The sequence below is a fragment of the Balaenoptera ricei genome, chromosome 7, assembly GCF_028023285.1.
Source record: "Balaenoptera ricei isolate mBalRic1 chromosome 7, mBalRic1.hap2, whole genome shotgun sequence".
Lineage (NCBI taxonomy): Eukaryota > Metazoa > Chordata > Mammalia > Artiodactyla > Balaenopteridae > Balaenoptera > Balaenoptera ricei.
In genome coordinates, this window is record NC_082645.1 from 87,291,620 (window position 1) to 87,312,151 (window position 20,532).

Here is a 20,532-nt window from a genome sequence, read left to right on the forward strand (position 1 = left end):
TTTCTTTATCTTCAAAATGAGGATAATAATAGTACTTACCTTATAATTTTTTTGAAGATTAAATGTACACAAAGCACTCAGCACAGTGCCTTTTAAGCACACGGAAGTGCTTAATAAATGTCCAGTTATTATTTTTCTATAATGCCTAGCTACACACAAGCCACATGTGGGAGTGGTTCTTGAAAGTTAGCTACCCTTTCTGAGGGCCAGAATGGGATGAATCAGAGAATGAAAGATTGAACAGACCCTTTCTCTTCTCAGATGACAGGTCCTGTGTAAGGTACACATAGCACACACTGTCAACCATCTGATACGCTCAGCTTTCAAATGACAGTTCTCCTCTGAAGCTATCCTAGCCAAAAGAGAGAAGTACACTATTTATTAAGCTGTGTCTGTAGCTAAGTCTGTGCATCTAAATGAAAGAAAAACATATAAGTTGCTTTTATCACTAATAACCAATGACTTAGCCAGAGGATAATGATATTAGATAGAATTTGGAACCCCACATAGGTGTGCATTCTCTTTTACATACTATTAAAGAGATATAACATCAAATCAAAGCTAGATTTATTGCAGATAAATATAAAAAGCATTATATTACAGAGTCACAACTTTTTTTTTTGGCTGCACAGCACGGCTTGAGGGATCTTAGTTCCCCAACCAGGGATCAAGCCCGTGCCCTCTGCAGTGGAAGCATGGAGTCCTAACCACTGGACCGCCAAGGAATTCCCACAACTTCTTTATTCTATAGTATGTTGGTATCATGTGTTATTTTGCAGCCTTGTATGAGTTAACATCCAGGTATTCAGTTCCCAAATCTTGTGAGGAATTCACTGAATCCATATGCCACAGTGCCTGCTAACTAAATGAATGAATGATCAGGGTCACAGATTAATATAGCAAATTTAAAGAAAAATTTACACACAGAGCATGTGGGTTCCTAATAGGCTATATGGACAGTGAATACAATTACTTGCATTAACAAAATAGAAAGAATAACAAAAATATGGCAGGCTTTTAACTAAGAATGACAGTATAATTTATGTTAGATAGACAATAGCAGAGAAAGCCCAGAAAATCTGGATCTGAATCCTAAATCAGTTTTCTCTCATGATTTGGTATCATAGAGATTCAGAAGGACAAGAAAAGCATATTTAATTCTTGACAAAAATGACAGATATATCTAAGCTATGACACGATACCATGTAGTTTATTAAACACACCATGGTGTACAGAAAGGAGTATGGACTGGCCCAGGTCTGGCGGTAGGTAGAGGTGGGCAGTCACTTAATGTTCCTTAGGCCTAAATGTCCTTATTTATTTAATGAGGGTGTTGGACAGTATAATGCTTACCATCCATCTGAGCTCTGAAATTCTATTGCTTAGTGGTACCTCTTACAGATTATATTCTCCACAAAACTATTTTTATTACAGGTATAGTCAATATGTTCATCACATACTTTTATGAAAGTGCTTATGATTTAATCACAGATTATAAACTGTGGTCTAAGTCCTGACTACAAATTCCACATATCCTTATATGGAATGAGGATGAGGATGAGATTACACTAAGGTTAACTTCTCAAGATAAAAGATTAACCAAAGCACAGTTCTCATGATAACCTTGCACCACTGACTAACACAACAACCAGAAGTGACTACATATTATTTACGGTCACAAATCAATCACTCAGTAACATCACTCAATAACAAAAACACTTCTGTTGAAATAATTAAAATAAGCTCAATGAAAAGCAAAGGCACAGAGAGGTAAATACAAGGATATTTATTTTGAAGTATTGTTTTATAACAAAAGATTGGGAATAATCTAAAAGTCCACATATACAAGAAAAGGCTAAACATATTGATACATCTAGAAAGTGAAACTATGTTCAATCATTAAAAACAATGATTAAATAAAGGCAGTCCCGTATGATTCATGTGAAACAATTTCCAAGAATTCTCAGATCAGGAAGTGGGCATAGTGTGCTACCATTTGTACAGAAGAAAAAAATACAAATTAAATATGATATTTGCAAAGACTATCTCTGGATAGAAGAAAATGGTTACCAATAGCTGCCTCTGGGGAAAGGAACTGGGGTAAGAGGAAATATACTTTAAAAATTCTTTTAGCACATTTTGAATTCTTTGTCCATGGGCATGTCCTACCTATTTTTACTTAAGAAGCTAAATTTTCAAAGGAACAAGTGAACAATGAAAAAAATGTTTGTATATGTAGATACACACACAGGAAAACAAAAAGACTAGAAGGGAATAACTGTTAACATGGAGGTGATTTATTTCCTTCCCTTTATATATATTTCTCTGTATTTTCCAAATTATTTCAATGAACACATGTTAGCTTTGAAATTATAAGAATTTATACATATTTTAAAACAAATGCACATTTCTGTCACAATTTTTTTCAGATATTAAGCAAAGTACATGCTGGGAGAATATGTACATTTTTATCAAAGTTCTGAAACTGTTTCATGCTGGGATTCCACACATTTGCTCCAGACTCACCCTTAGGTTATATGAAGGATCCTTAATACTCAAGTTTGGCAGAGATGCCTGGAGAGCATTTACGTAATTTGTTTCCACTCCTTGAGCTGCAAGCAGAAGACAGGCTCTGAGTTAAGATTTACAAATTATCATCAAATGAATCTTCAACAGTGGCTCAGTTCAGGGTCAATCATGATCTTTCAAAATACCCTAAACCTTCCAGCCACCTTACTGAATTCAAAATATCAGATCAGATGACTCTTCTATCAATGTCATTAAGAACAGACTAAAAATGCTACTCCTGTTCTTGATCTTGAATCAGCCATTGTGGGGGGGGGGGGCGGGGGGCAGGGCTGTGTGTAGATCACTGAGTATCAGCCATGCCCTGTGGTGGTAGTAGACTGCTAGCAGAGCCCACGCTGACTGTGAGTCTAAAAGACAACAGGTAGGGGTGCCATGAGAGAGAAGGCCAGGGTGAGCTGGTCCCCTTTATGGGAGGAGGGGTTCTCAGCAGAAAAGATGCCCTTTTGCATGAGGAGGTTTTGTGCAACTGGAGACATATGCAGGGCAGTTATGGGACCCCAGTGATAGGATATCATCCCAAGTCAGGCCAAACTCTAGAGCAAGGCAGCAGGGCTCAGCATAGACTCAAAAGCCCTGAGTGCCCACAGCGCCACCAGCCAGTACAGAAAATGGGGGTGCAGACTCTTTCCTGAAGACCAGAATGTTAAGAGCTGCTTGGCGGCATTTTGCAGAGGGCCAAGACTCTGTGGTCAGGGGTGCTGGGTGATGAAGTTAGCAGATAGGGGGTATGGAGGATATAAAGGGTTCTGATCTCTAGCCACAGGCTGGTGGGAGCTGTGGACCTTCGGGTTCTGTTCCATCCACCCGTCCAACACATGGATCTCTACCAATGAAACCCACTATGCACAGATACTTCCTTAGGCCACAGAGATGCCAAAATGCTGCTCACCAGACTGCTTGTATTTCTGGATTTTTGTCTTCAGGTCTATTCTGTGGATGTTCCTTAGGCATTTTTCTAATAAATCCAAGTGATCTGGAGCAACCAGGTTTAGCTTCTCCAGTTCAATCACAAGATCCAAGAAACTCTAAGAGAACCACCAACAAGAAACAAATGTCAGTAGGGCTGACTATTAGGCCTCATATGCAAACCTCAGGCTGTGTAATTTATTAGAGCAAGAAAATGTGACCAGAGGAGCCCTTTCAGTGACCTTCAGTGATCCTAAACCAGACCTCTCTGTTTTATAGTCCCTCCAAAGCCATGAGCAAATTACACTCCTGGAATTTACTCAGAAAAGAGGTAAGTCTTTGGGGCGCCAACCTGTACCTAGGTTGGGGATAGATACATGGGCCATTTGTGTCATGAAGGATTGAGAGAGCAGGCCTGAAAATAAAATCCTCCCAAGTTCATTCTCTTCCCAAAAGCCAGGCTGGTGTTATACTGAAAAACTCTGAGGGCTTTACTGAAAAAAGGAAGTGAGAAGGTAGCTGGGGAAACGTTTTTACTAGAAAAATTCTAATGATACAGTTTTGAAGTCCCTAAAATATTTAAATCAATGCTGGAAATTCCAACTCATTCTGACACTGCAGACATGAGGTGGCAAAATTACAGGGTTAGGGTATTTTGCTACTCATTCACCCTGGACCACAGGGATTGTGAAAGAACTATATTTCAGAAATAGGCACTGCTTTTGGTGTTATTTCCTTTCTGTTTAACATTTGGTTACTAATGTGCTATCTTTATTTTTAAATTAATAACGATAATTAAATCTACATAAATGATTGGGAAATAAGTTGATTAGGGGACACCAAAAAAGGAGTTGTATTTTTTCATTTTCCTTCCCATTTTGCATTTGATGGTGGGGGCATACAGTCACCCTATATTCCCAAATTTCAGAAATGAAACAACAATCATTAAGGAACATGAGGAAATTCTTAAGCAATGATTTACCAGAGTCCTCAGAAGCAGGTCCTTGGTGGACATACTGTCACATACTAGAGACCCGAGCTTTTCCTGGCCTGTCCATAGGTCAGAAGTACCATATAAGGCCAGCTGGAATTTATATACTTTTCCAGCAATCACAGCATCCCTGAGATCTTCACCCTTACCTCACTTTCAACCCCAAATCTGTACTTTTGCCATTCCCTGGATACATCAGTCTCAAGGACCTTCCCCTGCCCAGCTCCCCTGCAGCCTAATGACTCCACACTGATCCTGAGCTGGCTGAGGAGAAATAGATGACAGTCAGAGAGCAAGATGGGAGTGGACTGGCATTTCCTCCTGTTTCTACTCAGCATGAGCAGAAGGGACTCCCTAACCCTCCCAGATGATCTCAAACCAGGGAGAGAAGCTGATATATAAGCCAGGCCTATGAATTTTACACAAATAAAGGATAAAATACAAGGATGAAAGAAACACCCAGGGCCACACCAGCCGATATCACTCTACTGCCTCTCAATTTATGAACCAATTTTCTTCCCATCAATGTTACTATGAAAAAAAAAAACCCATACTCTTCTCCCTTCCCACCTTCACCCCCGACTTGGTCCTCCCTGCTTAAGTGCCTGTTTCCTTCTCTTCACACCATAGAGAGCACCCCTCCAACTTCCGATAGGCTCTTGGGAACATGAACCAAGAAAAAGAAAGAAAACTCACCTTATCCTTGGCTATCTTGCCTCGGCCCATATAATCTCTCATGAGGAATATTAATGAGGACACATCAGATTTATCCAAACCCTCACCGATCTCCATCAACAGCACCCTGTAAACCAGACAAGTTTCTTTAGTAAATTCAGAGACCAGTCCTAGTGAGAACACCAAGAGCCTAGGCCTCCTCTATGCCAATAATTGGTTAAAAGACTAATTCTTGCCCCCATTTGAATGCGCCCCCAAGAAAACAGAAAGCTTAGATCACCCCAGGAGGAGATCTTAAGGGAAGTCAAAAAGCAAATTTATCCTTTCCCCAGTTTTCAATAGGAGATGGTACCTCTTTTTACAACTGCTATGAAAAGAACAAGAGAATAAAAACTTCCCCAAAGAATCCCCTAGCTCCCCCAGAAGTTATAATGAAATAAATGAAGAACCTAAATGACTAAGACGAAAGACGTTAATAGAATTCAAAGTGATCTTGTCTTCTCTGTTTAACAAACCCCCAGTGATACTGACGCTGCTAATCCAGGGACAATACTTTGAGTCACAAGATTGTGAAGCAAAGTAACACCTGGGCTATCCTGGCCTGCACCCGAACTCAATGGTTAAAAGGCATCTAGATCCCGGGGATTGTGACTGTAAATATCTCTTGTCTAGAAAGCCCCTCCTGACTTAGCCACCTCTGTTCCAGCTGGAGTTACCATTATGCTTTATCAGGGTTCCCAAGGACACCTCATGATTGTCATTACTACCTTAACATTGTCATCATTACTTAGAAGCCTGTTTTCCCAATTAGACTCCAATATTCTTGAGGATGGAAGATTCTTCATTCGTTTTGCTTTAGTGCTTACCAAACACCTGGCATAAGTCAACCCACAATAAAGCCCACTCAACAGAAGAATAAATGAATCTAGCACTCCCGGGCCTCTCTACTCAGAGGCCCAAAGGAACCACCTCCATTCACCACAGCAAGGAAACAAGAGAGGGAGAGACTCCCCTGACTTATTCACAAAAACCCAGTCAGTGCCTCCCGAAAAGTTTTAAGAAGATTATGACATCGTGATGGTTGGAGAGGTGGAAGATGATCAAGAATAACAGCAACAATAATAATAAACCCTTATATTTGTAGAGTGCTGCCCAGTTTTAAAAAGTACTTCACATAATTTAAAATAATAATAATAATTTTTAAAAAGTACTTCACATACTAAATTATCACAATCGATCCTTACAAACACACTTGTGAAATCAGATATTATTATTTTTAGCTTCACAAGTAGAAAAACGAAGGCCCAACTGATGTCAGTGGCTGGCTCAGCCTACGTGGCTTGTAACTGACAGTTCTGAGGCTTCAAACAGGCCTTTAGACCTCAAATCTCATATACGTTCCAAGGGCCACACTGCTTGCAACTCTCTTTAATATAGTTTTTAATCATGTACATCACCTCCAAATATATATTATCGATATAACTAAAGGCTGGTGGTCTGGAGAAAAAGGAATCACTGATTTAAGGTTACAAATTATCTTTCTTTCCCCAGAAACGCAGCCTTTCCGCTGGTTTCTGTGCTCCTCTGAACCTCCAAGAGAATATTATGTGAACAGGAGGAAGGAACAACTCAAAGGCTGTCTGAACCAGAGGGGACTCCAGTGGCCGTTCCTCTCTGAACTGAGGGGGGTCTAGAGACGGTTAATTGAAGAAACGTCCAATCTGGGCTCCCCAGAGCCTTCGGGAGCAGGGACCTCACAGAAAGCAAGCCCACCCCACTAATTTCCTCAGCAGGGGAAAGATCGGAGGGGGTTCAGGAAGGATCACAGAGCTCTACAAAGGTCAGGAAGATTGCTGTCAGGCTTGTTATTTCCTTTCTCAGTAACCGGAAATTACCAGGCTCTGACATCACAGGCTAGCAAAGAACACAGCAGGTCTCACAATCAGAGAGGCCTGCAAGAGTACTAGCTCTTAGTCACTCGTCTCTCTCTCATTCTACCCATCAGGCAAACACATACCATCCATCCCTTCCACTTCCATTCTGATCTTCTACCCAATTACTTTACGCAGACACGTCCTAAGAATTCAGAGTTCAGAGGAATGAAGTAACATCGATATGACAAGAGGATCAGTGGGTAGAGAAAGTAATGAGGCTGCTTTTCTTACTGTCCTCATTTCTGTGATTCTGAAGTCTAGACCTCCTCCCTCCCTCCCACCAGTCCAGCCTCAGGAGGGGCTGATGAATTACCTATAGTCCGAAATAAGATGTGGGTGCCTGTGCAGGAGGGCCTCCGCTGTCGGTCTGTCCATCTTCAAGACCCTCTTGAGCAAGTCAAACCGCCTTACTCTGTAGAGCAGCTCAGCCAAGCTCACAGAAGACAGCTTTCCTCTCTCTCTTAAAACATCCAGAAGGTCCCTGACATTAAGTGGAACCACATCTGCAGCAACGTCTCGGCACAGAAAAAGAAGCATCTCCTTCTCATCTTCATCAAGTGCTTCTTCCACCTGATGGATGACCTCAGCAGACATCCTGTACAGTGTCATTCCAAGGAACAGCAGTAAGAAAAGTCCAGTCCAGTCAACAGAAGGCCATGAAGCTACCGATTGCATTTCTGATGGTTTTCTTCATTTCTTTCAGAATCCTTTCCAATGGAGGAGTTCTGTGGTTAAAAGGGAATTTTTTAAAATCCTCCTATCAGAGTAACTTATGCCTAAAATTCTAGATATAGGCTCTTCCTTTCTTGCTGGTCTCTCTAATCTAGCAGATTAAATTCATATTGTTAAGTCTACAGAAAGCGATCCTCTCAGTAGACAAAGAGACTGACCCAAAATTCAAGACGGACAAAGAAGATAACCTACATTTTAAAGGAAATGAGACCAGAGACAAATTATTTCCAAAAAATCCCATGTGCTTTATCAGAACTTATCAGAATGTAAAGTGTGGTAAGGGGGAAATCACTGCTAGGGATTTAATGACGAAGTGGCAAATGATTGACCTTGCTTGGGGGCAGAGGAAAAGCCCAATGACTAAGCTGCTTTCTGGATAAGAGAAACTGAGGTCACAGGGGTTAACTCCTTTTCGGTGACCTCCCGGTAGGCTTGAACAAATACAAATCTTAGCAAAGGGGACCCTCTGCAAAGTGTCAAAAATGATGGGAGAAAACAGGTTTCTGTCCCTTTTTTCCCATCCCTTTTTTCCAGTTGTTCTCCTACTTTGAAACCCTTCATTCACACCTGCTGCCATCCTCCCAAAACCCAGGCCCCTTACACAGCATCATCATGAATGCTCATAGGACCTGCCACCATGGCTGAACTTAGGCCTTGTCAAGTTTTGATCACCTCTTTGGACCTTGAGCCCCTTGGAAGAGTCAGAAGTCTGCACTCACAACACACTGCTGGACAGCAATTATCACTAGAATTCCTGATGGTATCAGTGGAAGGAAGGAGGTTGAGCAGATCTGCAGAAAGATCTGGGAATTGGGTGGGAACAGTGGGGAATTCATGCCATGGGTGTATTCTTAACTTCTTGCATTGGAATTCAACCTATTTTCTTTCAAAATTTAAGTTGCAAATGGGGGTCACTGTCTACTCTAAAGTTTCATAGCTATATTTATGTTAAATAAGCTCTTATGTTCTAGAAGAGTACCCTATCTGTTTCTATCAGACAGCATTCAGTTTAAAAGCTAATCTTAGCAAAAGATAACTGGAAAACAACCTAACTGTAAGTTGCTAACTGTTGCTACATATTTGTGTACAAGCATATTTATGTATTTATCTAGCAGGATTTACTCAAAGGAACACTGAATCTATTTTATTTATTTATATACAATCTCAGTTCACAAAAGATGAGGCATCTTACAATAAAAACATGTAAGTAGAAAAAAAATTTATATGAGAACAAGGGGGAAAAAAATTAGGTTAGAAAGTCAAAATGAGGTGGAGGGATAAAGAATACAATGCAAATATGCAGGCCAGAAAGACCTAAACAGATTTTAGTAGACCTTGAATTTGTCCCGAGCTTCCTGCCAGTCAAAGCAGAAAGGGATATAGGGGATGTTAAACAGCTCTTGCTGTCAAAAATAAGAAAAATTGGGCTTCCCTGGTGGTGCAGTGGTTAGGAATCCGCCTGCCAATACAGGGGACACGGGTTCAATCCCTGGTTCGGGAAGATCCCACATGCTGCAGAGCAACTGAGCCCATGCGCCACAACAACTGAGACTGCGCTCTAGAGCCTGTGAGCCACAACTACTGAGCCCGTGTGCCACAACTACTGAAGCCCATGCACCTAGAGCCCATGCTCCCAACAAGAGAAATCACCGCAATGAGAAGCCCGTGCACCACAACAAAGAGTAGCCCCCGCTTGCCGCAGCTAGAGAAAGCCCACGCGCAGCAACAAAGACCCAATGCAGCCAAAAAAATAAACTAAAAAAAAAAAAAATTTCAGGACTTCCCTGGTGGCGCAGTGGTTAAGAATCCGCCCGGCAATGCCGGGGACATGGGTTCGAACCCTGGTCCGGGAAGATTCCACATGCCGCGGAACAACTAGGCCCGTGCACCACAACTACTGAGCCTGTGCTCTAGAGCCCGCAAAGGGGAGCCCCGTGCCACAATTACTGAAGACTACGCGCCTAGAGCCTGTGCTCCACAACAAGAGAAGCCACCACAATGAGAAGCCCGCACACCACAACAAAAAGTAGCCCCCCTCGATGCAACTAGAGAAAAGCCCACATGCAGCAACGAAGACCCAATGCAGCCAAAAATAAATAAATTTATTAAAAAAAAGAAAAAAAGAAATTTCAAGAAGATAAGGGCAATTTCTGAAATGTGACAGGCCAAATCAATGGTTCTTAATCAGGGGCAATTTTGCCCCTCAGGGGACATTTGACAATTTTTGGTTAAATTTGAGATATTTTTGGTCATCATAACCAGGTGGTGCTACTGGCATCTAGAGAACAGAAGCTAGGTATGCTGCTGAACATTGCACAATGCATATTCCCCTCAACAAAGAATTATCCAACCCTAAATGGCAATAGTGCAAAAATTGAGAAACCCTGCGCTAGACAATCTGAAAAAGAAAAATGGCTATAATACACACTGAAATGCTAAATAAAACATAAAAAACATTTGCTCAAATATATAGTTGAGCATTTAAGAAAGTAAGTAAGGAGGGCAAAAAGAAAAAACAGCTCAAAACCACAGTGTTGGTTCTCTAAGATTTGCCATATACAATAGCATTAAAACAGAAAACATGTAGGAATGATTCTAACAAAGATATGCAAGACATTAACAGGAAAAAAAACTATAAAATATTATTGGAAAGATATTAATAAAGATCTAGATAAATGGAGAGCTTTACCTTGCTCATGAATAGGGAGATTCAATATGATAAAGACATGAGTTCTCTAAAAACAATGCTCTATGGATTAAAAGCAAGGGACTTATGAGGCAGCAATTTATAAATAGTTCAATAGTAATTATGAGAAAAAGAGAAAAGTCCACTGCAAATATTATACTTAATGGTGACATGCTAGAAGCATTCCTTTAAAACTGAGGCTCAAGACAAGTATATGTATGATCATCCCTTCTATTCAACATTGTACTAGAGGACAGAGCTTAGCACTAAAATAAGATAAAAAGGTTAGTTAGAGTATAAGCGTCGGAACCAAAGAAACAACTATCATTCTTCACATGCAATAAGATTTTCTACTTGGATAGGAAATCCAAGTATACCAACAGACAAAATGTTAGAATTCATAAGAGGTTAAGGTTTTGAGATATATGATTAATAAATAAAAGTCAATTACATCTCTGTACATTAGCAAAAAACAGGAAGAAAATGTGTATTTCAAAGAAAAAAAGATACTATTTACAACAGCAACAAAACCTGTAAGGTATACAGAATAAACCTAACAAAAGATACATGAGACATTAAAGAATAAATTATAAAACTTTACTGAAAACTTCAGTTAAGACAGATAATTGAAGAAATGTACAATAATCATGGACAGAAGACTCAGTATCATCAAGATATCAATTCTCAAATGAATTTATAAATTTAAGCCCAATCAAAAATCCAAATCCAAAAACTTTTGCCATGGACTGTGGCAAGCTAATTTTGAACTGATATGAAGGAGAAAGGCCAAGAATAACCAGTATAAGCTTTAAGAACAACCAGTTGGAGGAAGTTGCCTTAGCAGATATCAAGATTTAATACAAATGTATAGTAATATGACAAGGAATAGATAATAAAACAACCAATACACAGATGAGAGCTCAGAAATTAATCCACACACAGATGTCTAGGGTGGTCCTGTAAATCAACAGGGAAAGGACATTAATGTCCAGAAATAGTGCTGAGACAACTGGTTATCCATACATATAGAGAGGATAAACTGGGATCCTTTCCTCACACCATTTACAAGTCAGTTCCACATGTACTAATGTCCTGGACATAAAATTTCTAGAAGAGATTCTCCAAGAATATTATTATAACCTACAATTACAAAAATGATTTTGTAAGACATAAAAAGCATACATCCTTTTAAAAATGAAAAAAAGATAAAGAGCAGACTCAGAAGACAAATGCATCATACTTAATTAACAAAGAAATAGTATCTACAATGTAGAAAGCATTTCTGCAGATCAATAAGTGTAAGACAAGCAACTCAAGGGAAGAATAGGCAATAGGTAGTTCCCAGAAAAAAAGAAAACTCCAAACAGCCATAAACCATACGAAAAGATATTCAAACCAAAACAGTATTCAGAGAAATGCAAATTTAAACTACAGTGAGATATTATTTCACATTGGCCAAATGCTAGTATCTGTTACCAAATGTCAGAGAAAATACAGTGAAATATGAAACCTTTTACATTGCTGGAGGAATTATAAACTGATATAGCCACTCTGAAGAACAATTCGGCAATACCTGGTAAAGATGAAAGCACTCATTACTCCATGACATGAAAATTTCATTCCTAAGTGAATATCCTTTTAAAACTCTTAGACAGATATACCAAGACATGTACATAATGTTCCAAGCAGCAGTGAATGGTATAGCAAAATAATGGAAACCACTTAAAAGTCTACCAAGAAGAGATTGAATAAAATATCACAGGCCTTTGATGAAATACTATACAGCCCTGAAAATGAAAAACCATGAATGAATCTCACAAACAAACAAAAAACAAAACAACAAAACAAATATTTTTGCTAAGGCAAAAAGTTGCTAAAGCATGTATACCATATAATTAATTTACATTAAGGTCCTAAATGTTAATAATAACACCATATATTGTTTAGGGATGTGTGTGTGTGTGTGTGTGTGTGTGTGTACTGAAAATATTAAAAGGGATTAACAGAATGTGACTAGATAAAAATACAGAGGGGAAATGACTGAATTTGTAACATTTTACTTCATAAACTTGGCAACAGGTATATAGATAGTAAAATAAATATACCTCTGACCACATTTTCTGACCACAGTACAATAAAATTAGAAAACGATAATTAGCCAAAAGGAAACCCTGTAAGTTTTTGAACTGAAAAAGGCCTTTCTCTCTCTCTCTTCTGCACTCAGCATTTACAGTCCAGTTAACAAGTACTACATAAAAAAAACAACCGGAGTATGCCATATAGAAACTATCTCACAGCATTCAAAATGCTTTTAGAGATTTTTGATGTGTATATACAGACAACCCTTAGAACAAGAAAGCCTAGAGGCATCCCAAAGTTATCGTCAAAAAGAACAAGTCAGATTTTATTTAACATGGTTCAAAAGACAGGGTAGAAGGAGTGGGGAGGGGGATGGCAGGTAGAATAAGTTCTTTAGAGTCTGGTGAAAGCATAGTGCCCACCACTTACCAGCCCCATTCTGCCTGAACTTCCTAGTTCAGCACCACACACCTCTGAAGTCAATGGCTTCACCTCACTCAGGGACAAAGGAGCTGTCCAAGCCCAATTCTTTCTCTTTCCTGCTTTCAAACACCCAGTCCTCCAGATCGACCACTATTTCTGTTAGTGTCCTTTCACTCCCACTGTCTTCCCTAAGTAGGGGTAACTGGCAGCTATGTATGTTTAGAATGTTTAAGGAATTCCCCTGTTCTTGTACCCCCTCACTGGCAAATTGTAATTTAATGACTGTCTCTCCTTTTCCACACCCACGCAGAATTTCCACAATGGTACAAACTGTCCCCCACCTTCAGAGCCAGAGCAGTTCCAGTTTCATTTCTCTAGTAGTTGCCAGTGATCACTGAAAACACCAAACAAAGCAGATGTAAGTCACCAGGGTTCATTTCCACTGGCTAATGGAAAGGGTGTCAGGTGCTAGAAGCAGAAACCACTTGTTATTTTGAGTAGAAATACATTGAAGTAGGTGCTTACAAAACTGCTGTAAGGGCTGGAGAAATGGGCCCTTGAGTGAGAGTCTGAGAAAGACTCCCAGGGCTCCCAGAAAGACCTTGTCTCAGCCAAGGCAGCAAGGAAGCAGGAGGCCATCACCGGTAGCACAGAGCTCAAGAACACCTCGGGCAGTGACCCCGAGATCAGAGGGCCAACTGCCACCCCATCTGCCTCCACTCCTCCAAAGCTGGTGACTGGACTTCATAATGCTGCTGCCCAAATCCCCACGTCACCACCACCACGCTTGCCAGCAGAGAAATAAACAAAAGCAGCCAGCTATTGGCCTCTACCCCACTTGTTTACAAATCTTGCCCAAATGCACCTTAATTCACATCCTGGTTGTAAAGGAGTCTGGGAAAGGCAGTTTGTAGTTTTCTACCCTCTAGATGGAGGTGGGAGTGGGTCCTGGGCACCAACTGACCTTAGCCACCAGAGAAGGATATTCCATGAGAATATTTTTATCTTCTTTGTGGTTAGATCCTCTGCACAGACCCCAGTGCCTGACTCCTAGTAAGCACTCAATGAGTATTTGAATGAACGAATAAATGGAGTTTTGTTAAGTCGCTACCAGGTAACGGCCTCACTTCCTTTGCTCCCCAGATGGGACCTAGAGCATGTGCTACAAACCCTCTTCTGGCCAGCACCTCAATTCTTTTTTGCCCTTTTGCCGCCTGACTGCCAGCTCTGCAACACCTTGGTGTGCCAGAACTTTCCAGTTTGAGCACTGAAAGTCCCATGTTCCAGCAAACTCCTCAGTCCCGGGCAAACTGGGATGATCACCTCAACATCCCATCCTCAGATGGTGAGCCTCCACCACTCACACATCTAGAGGAGAAGTCGTGCTGAACGGAGGGAAAAGATCACCCCACACGTTTGTAGTCTTCAACCTCAGCTGGCCCCTTCCTGCTGCTCGCCATGCTATTCCAGGACTGCGGTCAGCTCCTTTCAACACCCTCTCACAGCTTTCTTCCATCCTAACACCACGCACTGGGGCCACTTTTCGTCGATGAGCTTGCCACTCATCAAGAGTGAGCTCCGGCAGCCCGCTACCTTCCCCTGCTGTCCCTCGTCCTCCAGCGCCATCCACTTCCCCTGTGCCCTCCTGTCTCCATAAGCCCCTGCGCTTACCCTTCCGTCAACCTCTCTCCACCTTCAGGGACTCCTCCCCTCAGCTTGTAAACATGTTCAGGCTCTTCCATCTTAAAAATAAAGAAAACAAAAAACCCCTTCAGCCTGAGATCCCCTAGACCAACCAGCCTTTCACTCTCTTTCATGTGAAGCTAGGATTTCAGAAAGGCAGACTGTAATGTGTACTTCAGCTCCTTCAACTTCTCCGTTCACTCCTCAATATGGCTCCACCTGCATCCTCCCTGCCCCACATCCTCTACACAGTGACACTCAGTGCCATATTGGAACATGAGGCAAAGGAAGAATCAGTAATGCGGATACTGTCTTTATTTAAAATTTTGATATTTTGTTCATCATGGGTCTTTCGCATTCATGTCAATTTTTTCAAAATCTTGCATTAAAATATTATTTATCTTGATTTTCGCACCCCCTTAAATATTGTGCCTGAGGTGAGTGCCTCACTCTCCTCACCCTAGTGTCCTCACCTGACAGTGTTCTTCTAGAGGCCTTGGTGACCTCCTAGTGGCTACATCCAAGGTCACATGGAAGTCTTCTTTTACCCAAGCATTCCGACCTGTTCCTTGAAACTCTTCTCCCTTAGCTGATCTCACACCACTATATTCTACACAGTCCCCCTCTAACCTTCCCTGACTCCTCAGCACCCTTTCTGCACCTGCTTCTTTTTAAATAAATTTATTTATTTATTTATTTTTGGCTGCGTTTGGTCTTTGTTGCTGTGCGCGGGCTTTCTCTAGTTGCGGCGAGCGGGGGCTACTCTTTGTTGCAGTGTGCGGGCTTCTCATTGCGGTGGCTTCTCTTGTTGCAAAGCACAGGCTCTAGGCACGCAGGCCTCAGTAGTTGTGGCACACAGGCTCAGTAGTTGTGGCTCGCGGGCTCTAGAGCGCAGGCTCAGTAGTTGTGGCTCACAGGCTTAGTTGCTCCGTGGCATGTGGGATCTTCCCAGACCAGGGCTCGAACCCGTGTCCCCTGTATTGGCAGGCAGATTCTTAACCACTGCGCCACCAGGGAAGCCCCTGCACCTGCTTCTTAAATGAGGGTGTGACCTAGCATCCATCTCTCACCCTGGCCTTTCTGTTCCCTCTGCCTGTGGCCGCACCCTCTTCAAACAGATCTGATCAGAATGAACTTCCTGAAGTTCTTGCTTGAACCAAATCACTTTCCTAAATTCAGACCTTTCAATGATTCCTCATCTCCCATTGCAGGTTCCGATTTTCTTTGTATTCAAGGCCCCTCCTGGTCTAGCATCTGCATTCATCTCTCATTAACACACACCTTGCACTTTCGGATTCAAACAAACCTCAACAAGGAGTTCTTTCCTGCGCCTCTGCACATTTGCCTGGATTACTCGCTTCCACTTACCTGCCTGGCAAAACCCTACTCGGTTTGCAGGGCCAGCTGAAGTGTCTCCTAAGTGTAAAGCTTTCCTGGGAAGAACTCATCTAGACTTGGTTAGTAGCTCCTTTGTTCCACCACCATATTGTGTACCTAGCTCCGTGGCGCCCAGCATAGCTCCAATAGGTGACAGTAAAATGTGGTTAAATCAGGCTTTTCAGCCTTTCTCACAGAATGTCAACTTTGCCTCCAACCATCTGGTATTGAAAGCACATAACGTTCCCAGTAGATAGCTGCCAGCATGACTGGTTCCCATCATACTTAAACCTATCCAAGGACAGACATACTTAATATTCCATTCTTTGTACTGCTCTGGTCATGGCATGCCTGAAAGCAAGGTCATGTTCACTGAGCCAGAGCCTGCAAGCAAATGTAATTTCCCAGCAACGTTACAAAACTGAGCCGCAGTGGGGAGAAGCCTGCCTTGCCAGCTGCAGAAAGCAGCATGCAAACCTGGAACGTTCAGGTGTCTGGAAATCCCCACTGAGATATGAAGTTGAAGGCCCTGAGGGAGTCACCCAGAAGTTTCTAAAAAGATAAAGGAAAAGGGGTTACATGATCCTGGGCAAAAAGAATGTGACCACCTCATAGGAGTTCAGTGCATCCCTGAACATAACAGGACCCACCTTCCTCCTCGTCCATCTGCGTACAGAACCTGTGGGTGTGGGCTCTGTGTGTAGCAATTCGAGCAGCTAATATAATGAACCCATCTTTACTACATCTGTAGGCATTTTAACCCTAAGATAGTGCACAAAGTGCCACTTTGTGCCCTTTTCCCCCAATATTTAAAATGAGGTATTTAGTAATAGATCATCACGTGGGTTCTGATTTCTGCAAAGCTGCAGAAACAGTCTAGAAGACCATGGACTGAGGCTGAAGCATAAACACATTCCAATTTGAGATTATTTAATGTGTAGTTTTAAATTTAATATTTTTCTGTTTTTTAAATTTAATATTTAATAATTTTAATGCACACTTTTAGCTACTGATACATAATGTATCAACAGCTAAAAGTATGCATTAAAAAATTATTTGGCTTCCCAAGCACTGCATTTCAGTTATAGCAAATTGCCCACAAACTATAGATGATCCCAATTATAAAATGGCATAAAATTAGAAGGTATATTTTATAAAGTTCTTTGATGAGGCTCAGCTCCATGACTCTCAGGGAAACTCCCACAAATTTCAACATAACATTACCTCAAATAACTTCCCTGGTTCGTAACAGCTGCATACGGGCTGCAGAAAATGAAGGAAGAACCCCAGAAGGGGAAAAGATCAAGATTGAAAGGAGATCATGAATCATCTAGTTGGATACAGAAGCACGAGCAGAGTCACTAGAGAAATCCATTTCATGCAGTGGTCCACTCCTCCTGAATCAAAGTTGTTTTCACTAGGGCAAACTTCTCATACAGAGCCCAAGCACCTCAGAGTACCTCCCCTCCTCTGCCCAACCCGTAATCTAATTCAAGACATTTATCTCAGTGTTCCCTGGACAGTGCTTTTCTGTCCCAACATCTTTGCTCAAGCACTTGCCTCCAGTTGGAAAGCCCCTTCCCTCTTTTCAGTCTCTGCCTATTGAAATTCTATCCCATCTTTCAAGGCATCTCTTCCTAAAGTTGTCTTGATTCCTAAATCAGGTCATCTCCTCCTGCTTCATAGCACTGTTTTTACTTTCTTCTTGAGTACTATCATATATGATAAGCTCCCACTCATCTGCATTAGGCTGTGGTGGGTGCTGACCACGATCACCAAGCTCACCCTCCTAGGCCTTGAACAGACTGGTCATCATTACAGAGCTCCAGCAGGGCTGTACTTGTGTAATGCCTACTCATCCTTTCATAATCTACAATGAATATGGAGCTGGTGGTGGAGTAAGAACCATACTTGGAAACTGGTTGTTAGATCCAGGAGACAGAGCTCGTGAAAGGAAGTTTTTGCAATTCTATGGGGGTAACAATGGTGTTGTTTAAGAGCTGGGTGACGCACCATGTGTCACCATGCTCCTGGGAGCAGACAGGACCTCATCATGAACAGACAGAATACAATGTCTCCAGCCAAGCTCACCAGACATCCCCTGGCCTTTTAGCAAAAGGTACATCTCCCCAGTACATCTGGCTAAAAATTTATCCTTTGCACTTATCACAAGTTCTAAAACCCTAAGATTTATGGGTGAGAGTTTTCATTTTGCCAAACCTCCAGACCAGTCCTCTGTGTGTAGTATGGACTCAAAAGTGCCTAAAATTTAAACTAGTTTTTCCTCAAGTAGGACAGTCCTCTGACATCCCCATGATTACTGATAGCATCATACAAAATAAGAAAAATAAAAGAGAGCAAACTACATATTTTAAAAAAATACTTAGACTGTATTTAAGTGCATAAATGTCTGGAAAAGACAATAAACTGCAACTTTTGGTTATCTTAGGGAATGGACCCCTGCAGACTTTCTCTATTTACTTTGCATGTATTTTAACCCAGATAATTATAATACAATTTGACTGAAAATTTTTTGAGAAAAAATATTACAACACAGAGTGTTAAATGCAATCCTATGGTAAGTGCAAAGATAGTCCCTGAGTATAGGAAAGTACAGAGGAAGGGAATCCTTACTTCCTCTATGGATGGTTGTGAAGTCTTTCTCGAGGAGGTGGCAGTAACCGAATATAAAGGAGAAATAGGTCATTTCAATCATAGTGTTTCTTACATAACTGATTTACTCTATAACCTGTTATCACTTCCCCAACCTGGCCCAACCGGCCTCCTCCCATTCTAGACTGTTGATTCTAGACACTTTTCTAGGCTGCCTTGAATCCAAGTTAACTTTGCAGGTAATTTTGCTGGGTCTCCCCAACCACTCCGTGATTTTTTTCTCTGTGGGGAAAAGAAAACAAGTTCAGATCCATCTCTATGTTCCCAGCACCCAGAACTCTGCCTGGTCTTGAAGAGTACAATATATATTTATACTGAATTATACTGAATTAAAGGAAAGGAGGCATTTCAGTCCATAAACACGAGTTTAATTAGCCTTTGGGGTCCTGTAAGGAAGAAATAACCAAAAAGAATTCATTCCTGAGATTGTAAAAAGCGAAGACACTCCTGGCGACTTGGAGTGCTGTGGGTGAGTCCCAAGGAGGCTCAAGGAAGGGCTGAAAGCGGGAGACTCAAGCTTTTTTTGCCGGGATCAGGGGACAGTGCCCCGACGCCCCCAGAGCTGAGGGCGACGCCAGCAGGGGGCGCAGGTCGGGAGAAAGGGTTCTCCGTCTATTCACCCCCGGGCAGCCGCCTGCTCTTCCCGATGACTTCCGCCGGGAACCTCGCCCACCCTTGCCGGACACGACAGACCTGACGCTCGGGAAAACCAGAGTTGGAAATATTTCCAGTAAGTCCCCTACATACGAACCTTCAAGTTGCAAACTTTCAAAGGTGCGAACGTGCGTTGGCGTGTCCAGTCACGTAAGTTAGTTCAGGTGTCTGGTATACATGCGTGCACTTCGATAAGTGGTTATACTTTTGTATACTTTATGGTACAGTGCTGTATAGAGTACAGTAGTACAGTATCTTTATTTCAAGCCCAGGAAGTTCACTCGATGCAAGCCCCTGTGCCAGCTGTTGTACTGTACTACTGAACTTTTCGAGGTACTGTACTGTAAGAGTAAAAATGTTTTATTTTTTGTGTTTGTTTTGTATGTATTATTTATGTGAAAAGTATTATAAACCTATTACAGTACAGTACTATATAGCCAATTGTGTTAGTTGGGTACCTAGGCTAACGCTGGACTTACCAACGTGCTTCGGTTTGTATGTAGGGGATTTACTTGTACTCCAGACAGGACCAGGAACTGGAGGAGAGCATCGCAGGCGCCAAGAGGTGGCTTCCAAGTCAGGCATAAAGCCTCTGTGCGCTTCCTCCCAGCAGCCCGCCCGGAACGCACAGCCCAAACGAAACTTCCTGCTCCAGAACCCTCCGCCCCTACACCTTAAAAACTCCACAGGAACACACGGGTGTCCCTCTAGAAAGTAAACTCTCCCTTGTGCGGGCAAAGAGCCCACCTGGCATTGCGGGGAATTACTTGCGTCAGGTCAAGAACCAGTGGGCGTGGCCGCTGCGCTCCACCACGCCACTGAGAGCCGGGCTGGGACCCGCCTGCCCCCAGGGATCAAACCTGCTTCCGTTTCAGCTGTCAATCGGCCCTCGGCCACCGCTCAAAAAAAACTGCCGCCGACTACCCTCCCGACACTCCAGTCGCGCAAGATTCCCAGCGGGCAGGGGGCGAGGGGCACCCAGGCCCTGCGGGCCTGCAGGTGGATTCACCTTCGAGAGCGGGTGCCAGGTAGTAATACTGTTAAATGAAGTGTAAATGTCAGTTACAAACAAATGTAAAACAAGAAGTCGTTAGGAAAAGCCATTTTAATCAGGACGTCCAACTCAGAAG

At 42.1% G+C, this 20,532-nt stretch overlaps 1 protein-coding gene across 7 annotated transcripts in view; it reads right to left on the bottom strand.

Annotated features, from left to right (window-relative positions):
- CFLAR (CASP8 and FADD like apoptosis regulator) overlaps window positions 1-20,532 on the bottom strand; it is a 70,417-nt gene that overhangs the window by 48,139 nt on the left and 1,746 nt on the right. For 4 of the 7 annotated variants that reach the window (XM_059928462.1, XM_059928458.1, XM_059928456.1 and 1 more), the window contains exons 2-5: window positions 7,409-7,820; window positions 5,183-5,288; window positions 3,479-3,614; window positions 2,527-2,612 (exon numbers count right to left, since the gene is read on the bottom strand). In XM_059928462.1, the coding sequence (XP_059784445.1) occupies window positions 2,527-2,612; window positions 3,479-3,614; window positions 5,183-5,288; window positions 7,409-7,770 (690 nt within the window). In that variant the 5' untranslated portion in view covers window positions 7,771-7,820. Of the gene's footprint in view, window positions 1-2,526; window positions 2,613-3,478; window positions 3,615-5,182; window positions 5,289-7,408; window positions 7,821-13,021; window positions 13,272-13,356; window positions 13,410-14,686; window positions 14,758-20,532 lie in introns of those variants that run through there. The other 3 variants (XM_059928461.1, XM_059928460.1, XM_059928459.1) reach the window with 3 other exon arrangements.